At 45.1% G+C, this 17,334-nt stretch overlaps 1 protein-coding gene across 1 annotated transcript in view; it reads left to right on the top strand.

The window, feature by feature from the left end:
• Positions 1-3,261: 3,261 nt before the first annotated feature.
• Positions 3,262-17,334, top strand: part of CIMAP1D (CIMAP1 family member D) — a 53,974-nt gene continuing 39,901 nt past the window's right edge. Inside the window, exons 1-3 of the mRNA XM_075353317.1 lie at positions 3,262-3,313; positions 11,472-11,582; positions 13,718-13,831. Of these exons, the coding sequence (XP_075209432.1) occupies positions 3,262-3,313; positions 11,472-11,582; positions 13,718-13,831 (277 nt within the window). The remainder of the gene's footprint in view (positions 3,314-11,471; positions 11,583-13,717; positions 13,832-17,334) is intronic.

Genomic DNA, 17,334 nt, shown 5'->3' with positions numbered 1-17,334 from the left:
ACCAGATGACACCGGGATTGCAGTTAAGATGTTTTACTCACTGTTCAGTCTCAGTACTGCAGTTGACCGGTTACCCACGGAATGCCAGGATCCGCTGTCAGGGGCCGCCGCCGATCCCGGATAGGTCAAGGGTCAGTCCCGGTGTACCCCTTTTGTGTGTGTCCTTTTCTGACTGGCTTCCTAGCCTTCGACTGTTTTAGCTGGTCTCGGGCCTCCACCACAGGGCCTGTACAAAGGGGGCTGACCGCAGTCGTATCTTGCCCCCTTCACCGGGGGTCTGTGGCAGGAAGTGGCCCTGGGCGCTTGCAACGATCTCCCAGGACTTCGGTTTTACTTTTGAGGAATTGTCTTTCTTCCCTCTGTCTAGGGACCGTCCCTGAATGCAGCCAGATCCCTCCACCCGATGTTGTCAGTGGAACAGGTCACGGGACAATTGCCCTTCCGTGGCCCTGGAATCATTTCTTCCTTTCTTTCGGTGTCAACCGGGCCTAACAAGACCCCAGGATCTCCACCAGGAACCTCCTTCTGTCTCTGCCTTCTCTATCTGCTGTCCTTTCCTAACAGCCTACCTCCTCACTCCTCTACTCCTTCTGACAGACTGCCCAAACTAAACTTGAACTTCCTAGTTCCCTTTGTCTACTCTCTCTTTCTGACTCCTCCCACACACCCACTGACTAGGCCCCACCCACACCATTGGGACCAGCGATGGGACTTACGGCCCCATGAGCTAAACATCTATGGGGGTTGGTGCCACTATCTCTGACCCAGTGTATGCCTACCAATTGGTGTGGGCAAGTTTTGTCTGTACACCGGCAGTTGACCCCATTCCTTCCTGCGATGAGATACCACACCTCTGGCTGAGGTGCAATATATTCTGTGGCGAAGGAAGCCTCAGGGGCGCCACATATATAAAATTTATTATACACCCAACATATGCTCTGCACCCACTCTGGCCGCAGCTGCAGAGCACACTGGCATCACGTCACACGCTCCCCCTGATGTCATTGCACCTATCCGGGGCCCACAGCTGCAGAGCAAGGGATAAACGGAGCCAGTGGCCAACTGCTCCTCAATGGTGTTCAACCATGCATCTGAGGAAATAGCAATGGCCACCATCACCCACACGCCCAGTCATTTTGCCACTGCATAAATTACACCATATACATAACACACACATAGATACTATAGAAAAGATAGATGGATGCAGGGTCGGACTGGGGTGTCTGTGGTCCACAAGAGTTAAATCTAGAGGCCACACTAAAACTATATGCAAATACCTGGAGGAGCCCCCACCCAGTCTCCTATACGCAACAGGAGCCCCCACACAGCCTCCTATACACAGCAGCAGCCCCCACACATCCTCCTATACACAGCAGGAGCCCCCACACAGCCTTCTACATGCAGCAGGAACCCCCACACAGCCTCCTACATGCAGCAGGAGCCCCCACACAGCCTCCTACATGCAGCAGGAGCCCCCACACAGCCTCCTACATGCAGCAGGAGCCCCCACACAGCCTCCTACATGCAGCAGGAACCCCCACACAGCCTCCTACATGCAGCAGGAACCCCCACACAGCCTCTTACACAGCAGGAGCCCCTACACAACCTCTTACAAACAGCAAGAGCCCCCCACAGCCACTGCAGCCCAAACAGACAGATATCCAGCTGGCGGTCCTCCAGCACAGAGAGGCAGGCAGCTGGCAGGCCTCCAGCACGGAGAGGCAGGCAGCCGGCGGGCCTCCAGCACGAAGAGGCAGGCATCCACCCGGCCTCCAGCATGGAGAGGCAGGCAGCCAGCGGGCCTCCAGCACGGAGAGGCAGGTAGCCGGCCGGCCTCCAGCACGGAGAGGCAGGCAGCCGGCCGGCCTCCAGCACGGAGAGGTAGGCAGCCGGCCGGCCTCCAGCACGGAGAGGTAGGCAGCCGGCCGGCCTCCCGCACACAGTTGCCAAGCTTCAAGAAAAGGATGGAGAGACGCCGCTGGAGACAGTACGTTTAGTTTCAAACATAAGGTCTCCCTGCGGCTCCCCCATCAAAGCCTGCTGCCCGCGCGGCGGCAGTTACAGTAAAAACGCAGTGCTGGGACCGGAGGAGACATGAAATTTATGACTTCTTACCTCTCTGCGGCGCCCCCTCTGAAGCATGGCCGTCGGCGCCCTGTGCGACTGCACAAGTCGCACATGCCTAAAGCCGGCCATAAACTCTGGAAAGATGAATTGTTTATCTATATGTATTATGTATTATATTAAAGTGTACTTTGTTTCCTTTCTCTTAGACTCTTAGACTTACGGAATGTATATGTTTATACATATATGTATGTACAATTAAGGTCCCTAATGTAGCTCATTTTTTTTATTCTTTTCTTATTCTTTTTGTTTTTTTCATCCCCTATACTGGTCTATCCACTAATAGATCTTGATGTATTTTGAGATATATATATATATATATATATATATATATATATATATATATATATATATATATATAGATATATATATAGATATAGATATAGATATATATATATATATAGATATATATATATATATATACATATATATATACATACATAAAAAATTCTATAGATTAATTTTGGACTTTGTTATTGGTGAATATTTTTCACATATATAATGTATATTTTTTCTTTTCTTTATTGTATAGTGTGACTCTGATGAAGGTCGTATTAAAAGACCGAAACGTCAAATATACTCCTTGTAATCACATGTTCACATGCTGAGTTATAATAAAGCACCTGTTACCACGCATCCTTGTTTGCGTGCCAGATTTTTTCTGGCACCGTATTTTAACAGAGTGCCGTATTTCTTTGATTAGAATGTATTTAATCATAGTGATAATGATACTGTTACGTTAGAAAGCATGATAGCGAGCAAGCTAACTGATTAAGTAAATAAATAATTAAATAAGTGTGAGCGATAGTCATAATGGAACTGGTTTTGCACCAGTGACTTGGAACCTGAGTGAGTGGGACTGATGGGTATGTTTGGGAGGGGTTGATAAGACAGCCATGGGATAAGCTTACACTTATTAGAACATCCTCAGGTCATATTACCATGCTGTGACCTGCAGAGTAGCACGGTGACATCTGTGACAAGACATCTTTACTCATTCAAGGAGCGTAATATGTGAAATAGGTGACATTCCTAAATTCTATTGAATCCATTACATTTATAACATTTGTAGTATTCTAGTTTTAGTTCTGAAAATAACATTTATGTTTTACAAGATTACCAAGTGATTGGCAAGAAATGGGAGAGTACACAGAAAGAAAAACACCCATGATTGCAGCAAAGGAGACTGGTAAGTATTACAAGTATTACTTTAGGAACTATTAGTGTATTAGTGTTACTATTTACTTTATCACTATTAAAGGAGGCATCTCCTCCTGTAACACAGGGGGTCTCCAACTAGCCGATGGAAAACTACAACTCCATACATGTCCTTTTTTTATTTTTTCTCTATATATTAGATGTAAAGGTTTTCTGATCTTCTTGCCAATTCTGTATAATTTTGTCTTTTCTTTACCACAGGTTTTCCATATATGCATTTTCTCAATGATCTGTAACTAAGGCTATGTTAACACAGTGTATCATTTATTGCGTTTTTGGTGTGTTATTAAGGTCACAAAGATGTACCAAACTGAATGCATTTCCTTCCCCCAGCAAAGTCTATGAGATCTCTATTTTTCGGTCCACACTGTGCATCTTTTTTTTGTCTGCATCTTGGCTGCACTTTTGAAGATGCACCCAAGATGCAGCATGTCAATTCTTTTTGCGTTTTTCCAGCATTTTTGAGCCCTTCCAATCAATAGATTTGACTTAAAAAATGCATTGGGCAAAATGCGGTAAAAACCCGATAAAAACACGTAAAAAATGCATGCGGTTTTTGATGCATGTTTGCCGCGGTGCGTTTTTTTGTGCGTTTTTTGGGGCCAAAAATGCTGCATCTTAATATGTACTGTGTGAACATAGCCTAAATCTGCCATGCATGGTACAATAAACCTACCTTACCTTAGACCCGCAACACACATCCATGTAATTTGTACGTGTGCGGTACGTATTTGCACGTACCGGAGACACGTAGGCACGGAGACCCATGTTAATCAATGGTAGATGTCACACACACGTAAAATCGCACGGAACGTGTGTCCGTGAGGTAAGTATGTGTGTGCGCTTTTCTACACGGACGACATGTCTGTTTTTGGCCGGCAGCACACAGGCACGGACCCGCTTTAGTCTATGGGTCCGTGCATGCACGTACTGCACACTGAGTATGTCCGTGTTCAGCACGTTTCGTGCGTTTGCGTTTTTACACTAGCGATCTTATTTTTATTTTTTTTTAAATTAAAATCAGTATACTTACCTTTTTTCTGCTGTTCTCAGTCATACTTACATTGGCACTCGTTTTTTTTCTTCTCCCTGCTCATACCGCTCCCCGTTCACCAGCGCGGCGAGGAAGAGCTGTGCAGAGCATGCGCGGCAAGAATTACTTTGAATATGCCGGCCGCTCATTAATCAATCTCGTATTCCCTGCTTTCTCCACCCACAGACGCCTGTGATTGGTTGCAATCAGACACGCCCCCCACGCTGAGTCACAGATGTCTCACTGCACCCAATCACAGCAGCCGGTGGGCGTGTCTATACTGTGCAGTAAAATAAATAAATAATTCAAAAAAACGGCGTGCGGTCCCCCCCCCATTTTAGTACCAGCCAGATAAAGCCATACAGCTGAAGGCTGGTATTCTCAGGATGGGGAGCCCCACGTTATGGGGAGCCCCCCAGCCTAACAATATCAGTCAGCAGCCGCCCAGAATTGCCGCATACATTATATGCCACAGTTCTGGGACTGTACCCGGCTCTTCCCGATTTGCCCTGGTGCGTTGGCAAATCGGGGTAATAAGGAGTTATTGGCAGCCCATAGCTGCCAATAAGTCCTAGATTAATCATGTCAGGCGTCTCCCCGAGATACCTTCCATGATTAATCTGTAAATTACAGTAAATAAACACACACACACGAAAAATCCTTTATTAGAAAAAAAACACTAACAAATTGCCTGGTTCACCAATTTTATAAGCCCGAAAAAGCCCTCCATGTCCGGCGTAATCCAGGATGGTCCAGCGTCGCTTCCAGCTGTGCTGCATGAAGGTGACCGGAGCTGCAGAAGACACCGCCGCTCCTGTCAGCTCCACACAGCAACTGAGGTGAGTAGCGCGATCAGCTGAGCTGTCACTGAGGTTACTCGCAGCCAACGCTGAATACAGCTGATCGCGCTATTCCCTTCATTAGCTGCGTGGAGCTGAAAGGAGCGGCGGTGTCTTCTGCAGCTCTGGTCACCTTCATCCAGCACAGCTGGAAGCGACGCTGGACCATCCTGGATTACGCCGGACATGGAGGGCTTTTTCGGGCTTATAAAATTGGTGAACCACGCAATTTGTTAGTGTTTTTTTTTCTAATAAAGGATTGTTCGGGTGTGTGTGTTTATTTACTGTAATTTACAGATTAATCATGGAAGGTATCTCAGGGAGACGCCTGACATGATTAATCTAGGACTTATTGGCAGCTATGGGCTGCCAATAACTCCTTATTACCCCGATTTGCCAACGCACCAGGGCAAATCGGGAAGAGCCGGGTACAGTCCCAGAACTGTCGCATATAATGTATGCGGCAATTCTGGGCGGCTGCTGACTGATATTGTTAGGCTGGGGGGCTCCCCATAACGTGGGGCTCCCCATCCTGAGAATACCAGCCTTCAGCCGTATGGCTTTATCTGGCTGGTATTAAAATGGGGGGGGACCGCACACCGTTTTTTTTTAATTAATTATTTATTTATTTTACTGCACAGTATAGACACGCCCACCGGCTGCTGTGATTGGGTGCAGTGAGACAGCTGTCACTCAGCGTGAGGGGCGTCTCTGACTGCAACCAATCACAGGCGTCTGTGGGTGGGGAAAGCAGGGAATACGAGATTGATTAATGAGCGGCCGGCATATTCAAAGTAATTATTGCCACGTATTCTCTGCACAGCTGTTCCTCGCTGCGGCAGTGATCGGGGAGCGGTAAGTATGAGAGAGGGCTACTAACTTCATTCACTCGGGGGATTAGCGGTCACTGGTGAATCCTTCACAGGTGACCGCTAATCAGTACGCGGCACACAGACAGAACCGCGGCATGACAATGAAGTCGGGTGAAGTTCACCCGAGTTCATTCTCATTGCGCAACTCTGTCTGCTGTCAGCCGACATGTATCAACGACATTGTGCAACACACAAATGGACATTCCACACGGACATTCCACATACACATACACGGGCATTTTACACACAAACACGGACATTTTACACGTACACACGGCTCGCATACGCCATCACATGGATGCCATACGTACCGGAGAAACGCCTCAAAAAAACGGAACACGGACCCAGAAAACGGACCGTAAGACACGTATGTTTTTTTGCGGAAGTGTGTTTTAGGCCTTAAAGAGAGTCTGTCAGTAAGATCAAGCCATCTTTTTTTAGGAAACTGAATAAAATGATATCTTGATATCTTTGATCCAATGTCTTATTCCAGAGAAATCGAGGTTTTTCTTATCTGTAAATGAACCATTAAGATTCATAGGCCAGATACAGATTCGCATGAGAATCTGCCTCCAGAGCTTAATTTAAGTGAACGAGGGCAGTACCACTGTGACACATATAAATCAGGAAAGCAGACTGTCAGTCATTACATGTATCACACTGGTAATGCCCTTTTTAATTTGAAATAAGATGTGGTGGCAGATTCTCAGGGAGATCTTTGTCCATCCCAAAGATCTTAAATCATTTACATATAAAGGAAAACATGGATTACCCTGGAATAAGAGATTGGATTGCAGATATCAAGGTATCATTTTAGGATACTCCATATACTGCCCATATAAACAGCTTAGGTGGGTAGATCCTACTGACATATTCTCTTTAAGACATACAGGTGACACCTGTTTGTAAGGCTGTTTTAGTGGCAGAAATCATCAGATTGAAATACGAAATATTAGTCATTCTGAATTTGATACTTTTTTTTTTTTTTACAAAGCACAGAAATGAAACTTTCATTGACAATTGGAGAAGTATGTTACATCAACTCATTAAAGTGAACCTATCAGGTGCAGTATGCACACAGGACCACGAGCAGTTCTGGGTGCATATAGCTAATCCCTGCCTAACTATACAGTAGCATAGATAAAGGGATCTTTACAAAAAGTATTTCTAAATATCCCATATCATATGCTAATGAGGTCAGCAACTAATCACAAGGGCATTTCTTCCCTTGGACAGTCAGCCACCTTAGCATGTAAGCATGCCACTGTGGGTGTGCCAACATGCTAATGATGCGCAGCGTCAGAGGATGATCGCGCTCCCCTCTCTGCTGCCATCGCATCCAATTCTGGATTTTTGCTCAGTGCGCATGATCCCGGACTTTCGGTCATTCGCACTATGAAACCGGGTGTACGTGTCCTGGCTTCAAACTTGTATAGTGCACATATCCGAAACTCCGAAATCATGCGCACTGAGCCGAAATACAGCGATGGCAGAAAAGAGGTAAGCGCGACCATCCTCTGACGCTGCACATTCATTAGTATGTTAGCACGTCCACAGGCGCGTGCTTACATACTAAGGGAGCTGACTATCCAAGGGAACTAACGCCCTTGCGACTAGTTGCTGGCCTCATTAGTATACTGCAAGATCTTTAGAAATCCTTTTTGTAAAGATCTCTTTATCTATGCTAGTGTATACAGGGACAGTTAGGCAGGGATTAGCTACAGTTAGGTCCAGAAATATTTGGACAGTGACACAATTTTCGCGAGTTGGGCTCTGCATGCCACCACATTGGATTTGAAATGAAACCTCTACAACAGAATTCAAGTGCAGATTGTAACGTTTAATTTGAAGGTTTGAACAAAAATATCTGTTAGAAATTGTAGGAATTGTACACATTTCTTTACAAACACTCCACATTTTAGGAGGTCAAAAGTAATTGGACGAATAAACCAAACCCAAACAAAATATTTTTATTTTCAATATTTTGTTGCGAATCCTTTGGACCTTTGGAGGCAATCACTGCCTTAAGTCTGGAACCTATAGACATCACCAAATGCTGGGTTTCCTCCTTCTTAATGCTTTGCCAGGCCTTTACAGCCGCAGCCTTCAGGTCTTGCTTGTTTGTGGGTCTTTCCGTCTTAAGTCTGGATTTGAGCAAGTGAAATGCATGCTCAATTGGGTTAAGATCTGGTGATTGACTTGGCCATTGCAGAATGTTCCACTTTTTTGCACTCATGAACTCCTGGGTAGCTTTGGCTGTATGCTTGGGGTCATTGTCCATCTGTACTATGAAGCGCCGTCCGATCAACTTTGCGGCATTTGGCTGAATCTGGGCTGAAAGTATATCCCGGTACACTTCAGAATTCATCCGGCTACTCTTGTCTGCTGTTATGTCATCAATAAACACAAGTGACCCAGTGCCATTGAAAGCCATGCATGCCCATGCCATCACGTTGCCTCCACCATGTTTTACAGAGGATGTGGTGTGCCTTGGATCATGTGCCGTTCCCTTTCTTCTCCAAACTTTTTTCTTCCCATCATTCTGGTACAGGTTGATCTTTGTCTCATCTGTCCATAGAATACTTTTCCAAAACTGAGCTGGCTTCATGAGGTGTTTTTCAGCAAATTTAACTCTGGCCTGTCTATTTTTGGAATTGATGAATGGTTTGCATCTAGATGTGAACCCTTTGTATTTACTTTCATGGAGTCTTCTCTTTACTGTTGACTTAGAGACAGATACACCTACTTCACTGAGAGTGTTCTGGACTTCAGTTGATGTTGTGAACGGGTTCTTCTTCACCAAAGAAAGTATGCGGCGATCATCCACCACTGTTGTCATCCGTGGACGCCCAGGCCTTTTTGAGTTCCCAAGCTCACCAGTCAATTCCTTTTTTCTCAGAATGTACCCGACTGTTGATTTTGCTACTCCAAGCATGTCTGCTATATCTCTGATGGATTTTTTCTTTTTTTTCAGCCTCAGGATGTTCTGCTTCACCTCAATTGAGAGTTCCTTAGACCGCATGTTGTCTGGTTACAGCAACAGCTTCCAAATGCAAAACCACACACCTGTAATCAACCCCAGACCTTTTAACTACTTCATTGATTACAGGTTAACGAGGGAGATGCCTTCAGAGTTAATTGCAGCCCTTAGAGTCCCTTGTCCAATTACTTTTTGTCCCTTTAAAAAGAGGAGGCTATGCATTACAGAGCTATGATTCCTAAACCCTTTCTCCGATTTGGATGTGAAAACTCTCATATTGCAGCTGGGAGTGTGCACTTTCAGCCCATATTATATATATAATTGTATTTCTGAACATGTTTTTGTAAACAGCTAAAATAACAAAACTTGTGTCACTGTCCAAATATTTCTGGACCTAACTGTATATACACACAGAACTGCTCGTGGTCCTGTGTGTATATTGGACCTGACAGGTTCACCTTAAAGAATAGTATCTTCAAATACATCAAATGTGTCAGTTTCGATGCATTAAGTTAATTCTGACATCATTTAATCATCATTTAATCATCAATCATCATTTAATTCTGACATCATTTTGTAAATTCTTTTCAACTGTATAGAATAGTATTCTTTGCTATTCTTGCATTCAAAATGCAACAATAAATCTGAAACTATATGACTTACCTAGTAACCACTAATTATTTTTTACCACTCAACAATATGGGGAATATAAAAATCTTTGTAATATATTTTATTACAGATAAATTGATCTTTCTTAACACACCTATCACAATCGTCTCTTTCTGAGATTAGTGATAGGCTCAGGTTTGGAGTATCTTTTATCATCTGAGGCCATATACATTAAACATGTTTTTCTTTTGGAAGTCGCAGGGTTAATGTCAGTTCACCTTACCAGCAGCAATTCATTAACTCTGCTCAGGTGTTTTCTCTGATGACGACTTCCAGCCTGGATAAAAACCCTCTGCTCCCTACTAGTGATGGGCAGTCTGGCTCTTTTTGGTGATCCGGTTCCCAAGGTTCCGGCTCTTTCGGGTTGTTCATGGATCCCGCAGGTGAACACATATTTAAGCTTGTGTTAACGCCATCGAAACTATGTCCATCCGCGGTTAAACACTGCCAACCAAACACCAAAAGTTTACTCCCAGTGAAAGCCATTAAGAGAATTTAGTGGCTCTCCCTAGGGATCAGTCACAGCAGGGAGCCGGAGCTTTGTGTTGGATCGTTAGTGACTCTCTACAGAGGCTGCCAGTTATTTAGTTAATTGTGGAGCTAGGCCTGGTATTGTGAGGAGGTGGTTACTACCACTACTACTACTGCTGCAGCTAGTGCTGTCTGCTGCTTTGGTGTATGAAAATAGACAGTTTAATTACTCTCTCCTTTCCTTAGTTATCCCTTCCTGTACACCTTCTGTGGTCCCCTGGTGTTGGGTATAGGTGTGCGTGAGCTTTGTTATTACCCCTATCTGTGTGTATTTGTCAGTGGGGTTTTTCACTTCTGTCCTGGCCTGTCCCCTTGGGTGGTGGGTTGTGGAGGGGGTCTTACCATCAGGGGCAAGGACAGGAGATAAGGACATGCTGGGGGCTCAGACCTTGCTACTTTCAGCATACCTCTGCGTTGAGGGAAAGCTTAGGGTATGCTTAGTCTGAGGGCCCCTTACAGAGGCTCTATTCCAGTCACTCCCTTTCTGTCACAGTCGTGACAATACCTGTCTCTTATTGCCTTGCACCCAAAAAACTGCTTAAATCTGTGCACACATCTGTCTTCAGTGGGGGATCATATTACACCTCCAACTATAAAAGTATGGAAAAGGAGGGGGGAACTGTAGGGGGACAGGGGCAGAGAGTGATAAAAATACACTTCTTTTGTAGAGGGAAAACTGAAAATAGACATGGCATACAAGGGTTATGATGACTGGAAATTATGTTACTCCTCATGTACACGCATGAAAGCTTATTCTGTAAGGTAACCGGAAAGCGCAGTTACTCTTTGCATGAATGGAGCAGCAATTTATCATACTCAGAAGTTATAACTACTAAAATTGCTTTCAACAATCTCATTTTATATACAAAGTGTGTTGCTGTAGCATTGAACCACATGGATCATCTGTAATCTTTGCTCATTTCCTGCAGTGCCATCAGTGCATTCCACAATTGTCATAGAAATTAATGGGCTGTCTGTGAAGTGAATAGATGCACTGGATCCTACAGATGGAGAGGTGCAAAGAGATAGTGACCCTTAAAGAGGGGCTTCTCTTGAAATGTTTGTAAAAATCTTCTGTCCGCACCAGGCAAACCCTTATAATACCCCATCTCTTTGGACTGATATCTACATTATATCTAAACATCATCTACTCATGTAGTTTGTATGTTTAGTGAGAAATATCACTGACTTTTCCACACTCTTAGGTCCTGGACCTGGACGGTACAACCTACCCCCTACAGTAGGGTTTGTGGGCCATGACTATACCAAATATTCCAGCCCAGCATACTCTTTTCCTGGACGGACTAGTCACTCCGGTGAGTATGATGCTTAAAGAGGTTGTCTAACTTTATTTTAACAAAATGTGTTGGGGATGTGATTTTGATGTGTGCCGCTCCCTTGCCGCGCTGCTTGGGCCCGGACCTTCCGGTGGGTGGCTCGAGGGTCTCCGGACCCGGGGGTCTCGCGGACTCGCCAAATAAATGGGAGGATGTAGATGTACAGGCTAGGCCGTAGTAAGTTTGTGACGCCACCAACGGTGTGTGGTGAGGTGGGACACCACCGCTGCTGTTATGGGGCACCCGAGGGAGATGTTATGCAGCAAGTTGTTAACCCCTCCGTGGGCAGGGATGGTGGCCCCGGGACCCGGTGGCTCGGTGCAGGGGATAGCGACCGCAGGGAGTGTTGATGTACTTACTGTTAATGAACCACACAAGTCTCTGGTAAACCAAGGTGATGGTGCCCGGTGCCGTGGCCGGTTGCATTTGGGTCCCCCACCCGGCTGGTGGTCTCTATCCTTTTCCTCTGCACTGTTTGTGTAAGGTGGACTTTCCTAGTGTGAAACTCAGGAGTCCGCTCCCGGCTGGATGTGGCCTACGGAGCCGTGCCCGCAGACGCTGGCCCATGGGATCTATGGGCCCTGGCGGTGACCTCTTATCCCTATCGGTGGGCTGTTGTCTTCTATGAGGGACTTTGGGTGGGACAGGACCTCTAGTCCTGGCCTCAATCGGTTAATTAACCAGTTCCGCTTGTTTCCGGTCGTGGCTTCAGGGTCGGAGTACCCCCCTTTGTGCTCCGGTTTCCGGGTTGGTTCCCCGTGTCAGTACCGGCGTGCTACAACCCTGTCCCTGTCCCGTCTGCCGAGCCGTCTTCTTCGGTGGTCTCCTGCTGACGGAGACCACCGTCTGCCTCCTAGCCAGTAGCACCAGGGCTCCAACCCTGGCACCGTTCAACTTGAACTTTCCTGCTGGAGCTACACTTAGCTCCAGCCCACACTCCTCTCCAAACTGAACTTCAAGCTTCGACTCCTTGTTTTCCCGCCCCGGGCTGTCTGGACCCCTGGGTGGTTGTGTCCCAACCGCCGTGTCATGCCCACTGGTGTGTCTATCTTTCCCTAAGGGGGGGTGACTAGGGTTTCTGGTTGGCTGTGTGTTTCCTAGTGAGGAAACGGTGTAATGCGGGGGCCTATTTGTGACTACCTGGTTTTGCCAGGGCGTCACAGATGCGCTTACTAATATATACGTATCAAAAGTTCACCTCCCATTTATTAGTACAGTCTTAGGGCTCATTTAGTCATCAATAATTTTTATTCTCTGAGAAAAGCTGTCCAAGTTTCACCAGTTTTTTTGAGCAGAGTTTGGGCAATGACAGTTTTTACCGTCAGAGTTTGGTCAGTTTTTCTTGGATGAGTAAAAGAAAATGTTTCTCCAGCTTCTCCACTCTATCATCCGAGTGCTGTCCAATTTCAATATGTCTCTTGTATATACTCTTGTATTAACAATTTTGATCCAACACACAGACAATATTGGACTTGTTTCTACAGACCACAAAATCGGACATGTGAACTTCCCAAAAGACGTTCATAAATACAAGTACTACAGTCATATGAAAAAGTTTGGGCACCCCTATTAATGTTAACCTTTTTTCTTTATAACAACTTGGGTTTTTGCAACAGCTTTTTTAGTTTCATATATCTAATAATTGATGGACTGAGTAATATTTCTGAATTGAAATGAGGTTTATTGTACTAACAGAAAATGTGCAATCCGCATTTAAACAAAATTTGATCGATGCAAAACTATGGGCACCCTTATCAATTTCTTAATTTGAACAGTCCTAACGACTTTTTACTGACTTACTAAAGCACTAAATTGGTTTTGTAACCTCATTGAGCTTTGAACGTCATAGGCAGGTGTATCCAATCATGAGAAAAGGTATTTAATGTGCCCACTTGCAAGTTGTTCTCCTATTTGAATCTCATATGAAGAGTGGCATCATGGGCTCCTCAAAACAACTCTCAAATGATCTGAAAACAAAGATTATTCAACATAGTTGTTCAGAGGAAGGATTTACATTCTATGGTTTCATACTTAACCTCACAATATTTAACTTCTTTCTATTTTTTTTTCTATTTTGAATACATATAATTTTCTTGTTTGTCTTTCTTTACTAGCTCATATCAGTGACTGTAGTCCAGGACCTCGGTATTATGTGGAACCAAGTCTAACACGTTTTGGCCGGTGTGCTGGACCTTCATACTCCATAAAGGCACGAGGCAAATCAGCAGGTAAGATTTAAAGGCAATCCGTCATCAGGTTTTTGCAAATAATCAGAGCGCTACATAATGTAGGGGCAGAGATCCTGATTCCAGCATTGTTTCACTTACTGGGCTGCTTAGTGAAGTTTTGATAAAAATAAAAAAGCAACAAGAAGAGGAATAAATATCCTACAATAATTAAAGTATTACTTACAGCAAAGAAGGGCTGAAGTGTGTACATCGCCCAGGCCAAAAACTAGTACTTTACCAGGATACAGGTAAACCCCCACTAAATGGAGACATCACAGGTGCAGGAGGAGCAGATCACACACACACTTCCATGGAATGGAGAGGGCAATTGCTGGATGGTAAAACTGCACACTAATGGCTTGCATAGAGCGCTGTTCACACATGCAGATAACACAGTCCCCGGTTGAGATTACCGTGAAGTTGGTTATGGGACAGTAATGAATTGATCAATACATTAGCTAAATATCTATTTTTTTCGAATAATCCTCGGCAGTTATGCAATGTCACATTTAAATTTTTTTTCCATTTTTCATATGGCTAGTTGTATTTTCCATTCCTTATGTATCATAAAGCAGTTATGCTTGTTCATATTTCTCTGAATTTGGTGTGCAGCTTTCACTTCCCTCTCACCATCACCGAGCCCCGGGGCATTCCCCCTACCCACGGATGGATTAAACACCTGGCTGCCATCCCATCGCCACCGGGCGCTCCCAACAGCAGCGGTGGGACTCCACCTTACCGCACACCGTGGGTGGTGTCACGAACTCTAAACAAAAAATCGCCTGTAAATACCCCCCTTTTATTTCGAGTGTCCGCGCGACCCCTCCCGGGTTCGGAGACCCCTCGAGCCACCGCGGATCCAGATCCGAGTAGCAGCCCAACTGCTGGCGCTGGGGCGGTCCACATGAATTCTGTAGAACTGCTAGATCTGCAGCAGAGAAAACATTGATTTTATCAAAATGACAGCAAACAGCTCAGTACGTAACACATCGCTGGAACCAGGGTCTCTGTCTCTATATTACGCTGCTCTCAGATGGGGTAGTAAAAACCTGGTGACAGATTCCCTTTAACAACATTAGGCTAGGATACATCAGAGGTGTTCTAGTGACTAGAGGTGAGCGAACCTTTCAAAGTTTAGTTCGCCAAGCCTTGGTGAACAAACCCTATGCTCGCCAAACTGTTCGTTGAACCGTTCGTTGGACCTTTTCAAATCGCATTGGATTCAGTGGGAGAAGAAACCTAAAGCAGAGAAAACACCTTTATGTTTTACAGTGCAGCCTCACTGTTTTGGCATAGCTATTAGCTTCCTAGACTATTGACATAAGAAATATTGAGGTGGTGAGAGACAGGTATAGGGCTGGTGCTCCCACACCCATGCCAGTACAGACAAGACACAACTTGGAGACCCATCTTGGAGTCTTGATATTTAAAAACATTTCAGGCAAATAGCAGTACCATGGCATCAATAGCACCCTCCCCTCATTTCCCCATAGTGTCTCTGCACAGCAGTGAGGTATGGTCCATGCAACATACAGGACATAGAGAATGTGGCTTGGCATTTCTATTTTTAAAAGTGAGTATACAGCAAACATGCCTTCTACAGCAGTGCATCCAGGCAAGAATAGTGGCCTATAAATTTCTGTATAACCAGGTTGAGGACGTGAGCCATGCAAGGCACATGTGTGATGTTGCCCACACATACAGCCTCTTTTCACACACGGCCTTTCCTGGCTCCAGTTTCAGTGGAGACAGCCATTGTGGCGTAGCATTTTCATTTTAAAAACAGTGGGATCAATTGTTCCACCCACCCCCCTCCCCCCATTTCCTCCTAGTGTATTTGCACAGCAGTGAGGTATTTACACAGGATGTGGCCTGGCATTTCCATTTTAAAAATCAAAAGGTGAATGAGTGATAGAATTATGCCGCGTGCTAGTTCTGGTGCTCCCATACCCCTGCCAGTACAGACAAGACACAACTTGGAGACCCATCTTGGAGTCTTGATAATTAAAAACATTTAAGGTAGACAGCAGAATAGTAGAATCACTTGCACCCTCCCCATTTCCCCGTAGTTTATTTGCACAGCAGTGATGTGGCCTGTCATTTCAAATTTAAAAAGTGCGACTGTGCCTTCTGCAGCAGCGCATCCAGGCCAGAATAGTAGGCTATAAATTTCTGTACAACCAGGTTAAGGACATGAGCCATGCAAGGCACATGTGTGATGTCGCCCAGGCATAGTGCCGCCAACAGGTTTGCACCGTAATCGCACACAACCTTCCTCGTCTCCAGGTTCAGTGATGACAGCCATTGATCAAACTCGGCATGGATAGCGGTCCACAACTCTGCAGCTGTGTGGCTGTTCTCCAATGCATATTAATTTCAGCACTGTGATTGTGTTGACTTAGACACAGGACATGGCCTGGCATTTCCATTGTAAAAATCAAGAGGTGCGTGAGTGACAGGATTAGGCCTCTTGCTCCCACACTGCTACCAGTGCAGACAAAACACAACTTGGAGACCCATTTTGGAGTCTTGATATTTAAAGACATTTCAGGCCAGCCGCAGGATAGTGGCATCAATTCCCCCAATTCCCCATAGTGTCTTTGCACAGCAGTAAGGTATGCTCCATGCCACACACAGGATGTGGCCTAGCATTTACATTTTAAAACTAAAGAGGTGTGACATGGCATGAGTGACAGGATTCGGCCTCTTGCTCCCACCCCTGGCACTATAGACAAAAGACAATTTTCAGACCCTACTTGAAGTCTCCGCATTCCAAAAATTAAGGTCAGACAACAGGAAAAGGGGCAACAATTGGCACAGACTACAAATAGTAGCAACATGGATCCGTGGCATTGGCCCTGTAACAAGGCCTGAACAATCATTTATTCCTTCATCAGAAACAGCAAGATGACAGACCAGACAGACATAGGCCTCTTGGTCCTAGAACCCTGACTCTACAGATAAAAAACAATTTGAAGTCTCCACATGTCCAAAAATATAGGTCAGACAACAGGAAAACTGGCAACAATTGGCACAGACTACAAATAGTCAAAGAATGCAACATGAATGTATGGGACCAACCCTGTAATAAGGCCTGAACCAACATTTATACCTTCACCAGAGATAACAAGATGACAGACAGGCGTAGTGCTGATGCTCCCAGACCCCTGGCACTACACCATCGCCTAGTCTACATAGTCTGGCACTGGGGTGGCGAAGTCATTGGACATCCACAACTTGTTGATCTTTATGAACGTTAGGCCATCTACACTTTCAGGGGACAACTGGATGCGCTTACCCGTCAATACACTGCCAGCAGCACTGAAGACATGTTCTGAGAGAACGCTAGCTGCTGGGAAAGCCAATACTTTCAAAGCTTGACTGTAAAACTCAGGCCATTCTTCCATTTTTAAAGATCAAAATGTAAAAGGGTCCAATCCCCACTTATGGCATCGATATTGAGCTCTAGATACTCCTGCACCATCCTCTCCAATCATTCACTA

This window comes from Anomaloglossus baeobatrachus, chromosome 1 (genome assembly GCF_048569485.1).
Source record: "Anomaloglossus baeobatrachus isolate aAnoBae1 chromosome 1, aAnoBae1.hap1, whole genome shotgun sequence".
Taxonomy (NCBI): domain Eukaryota; kingdom Metazoa; phylum Chordata; class Amphibia; order Anura; family Aromobatidae; genus Anomaloglossus; species Anomaloglossus baeobatrachus.
Note: the sequence above shows the minus strand (reverse complement) of the source record. Positions and strands in the feature narration are given on the sequence as shown.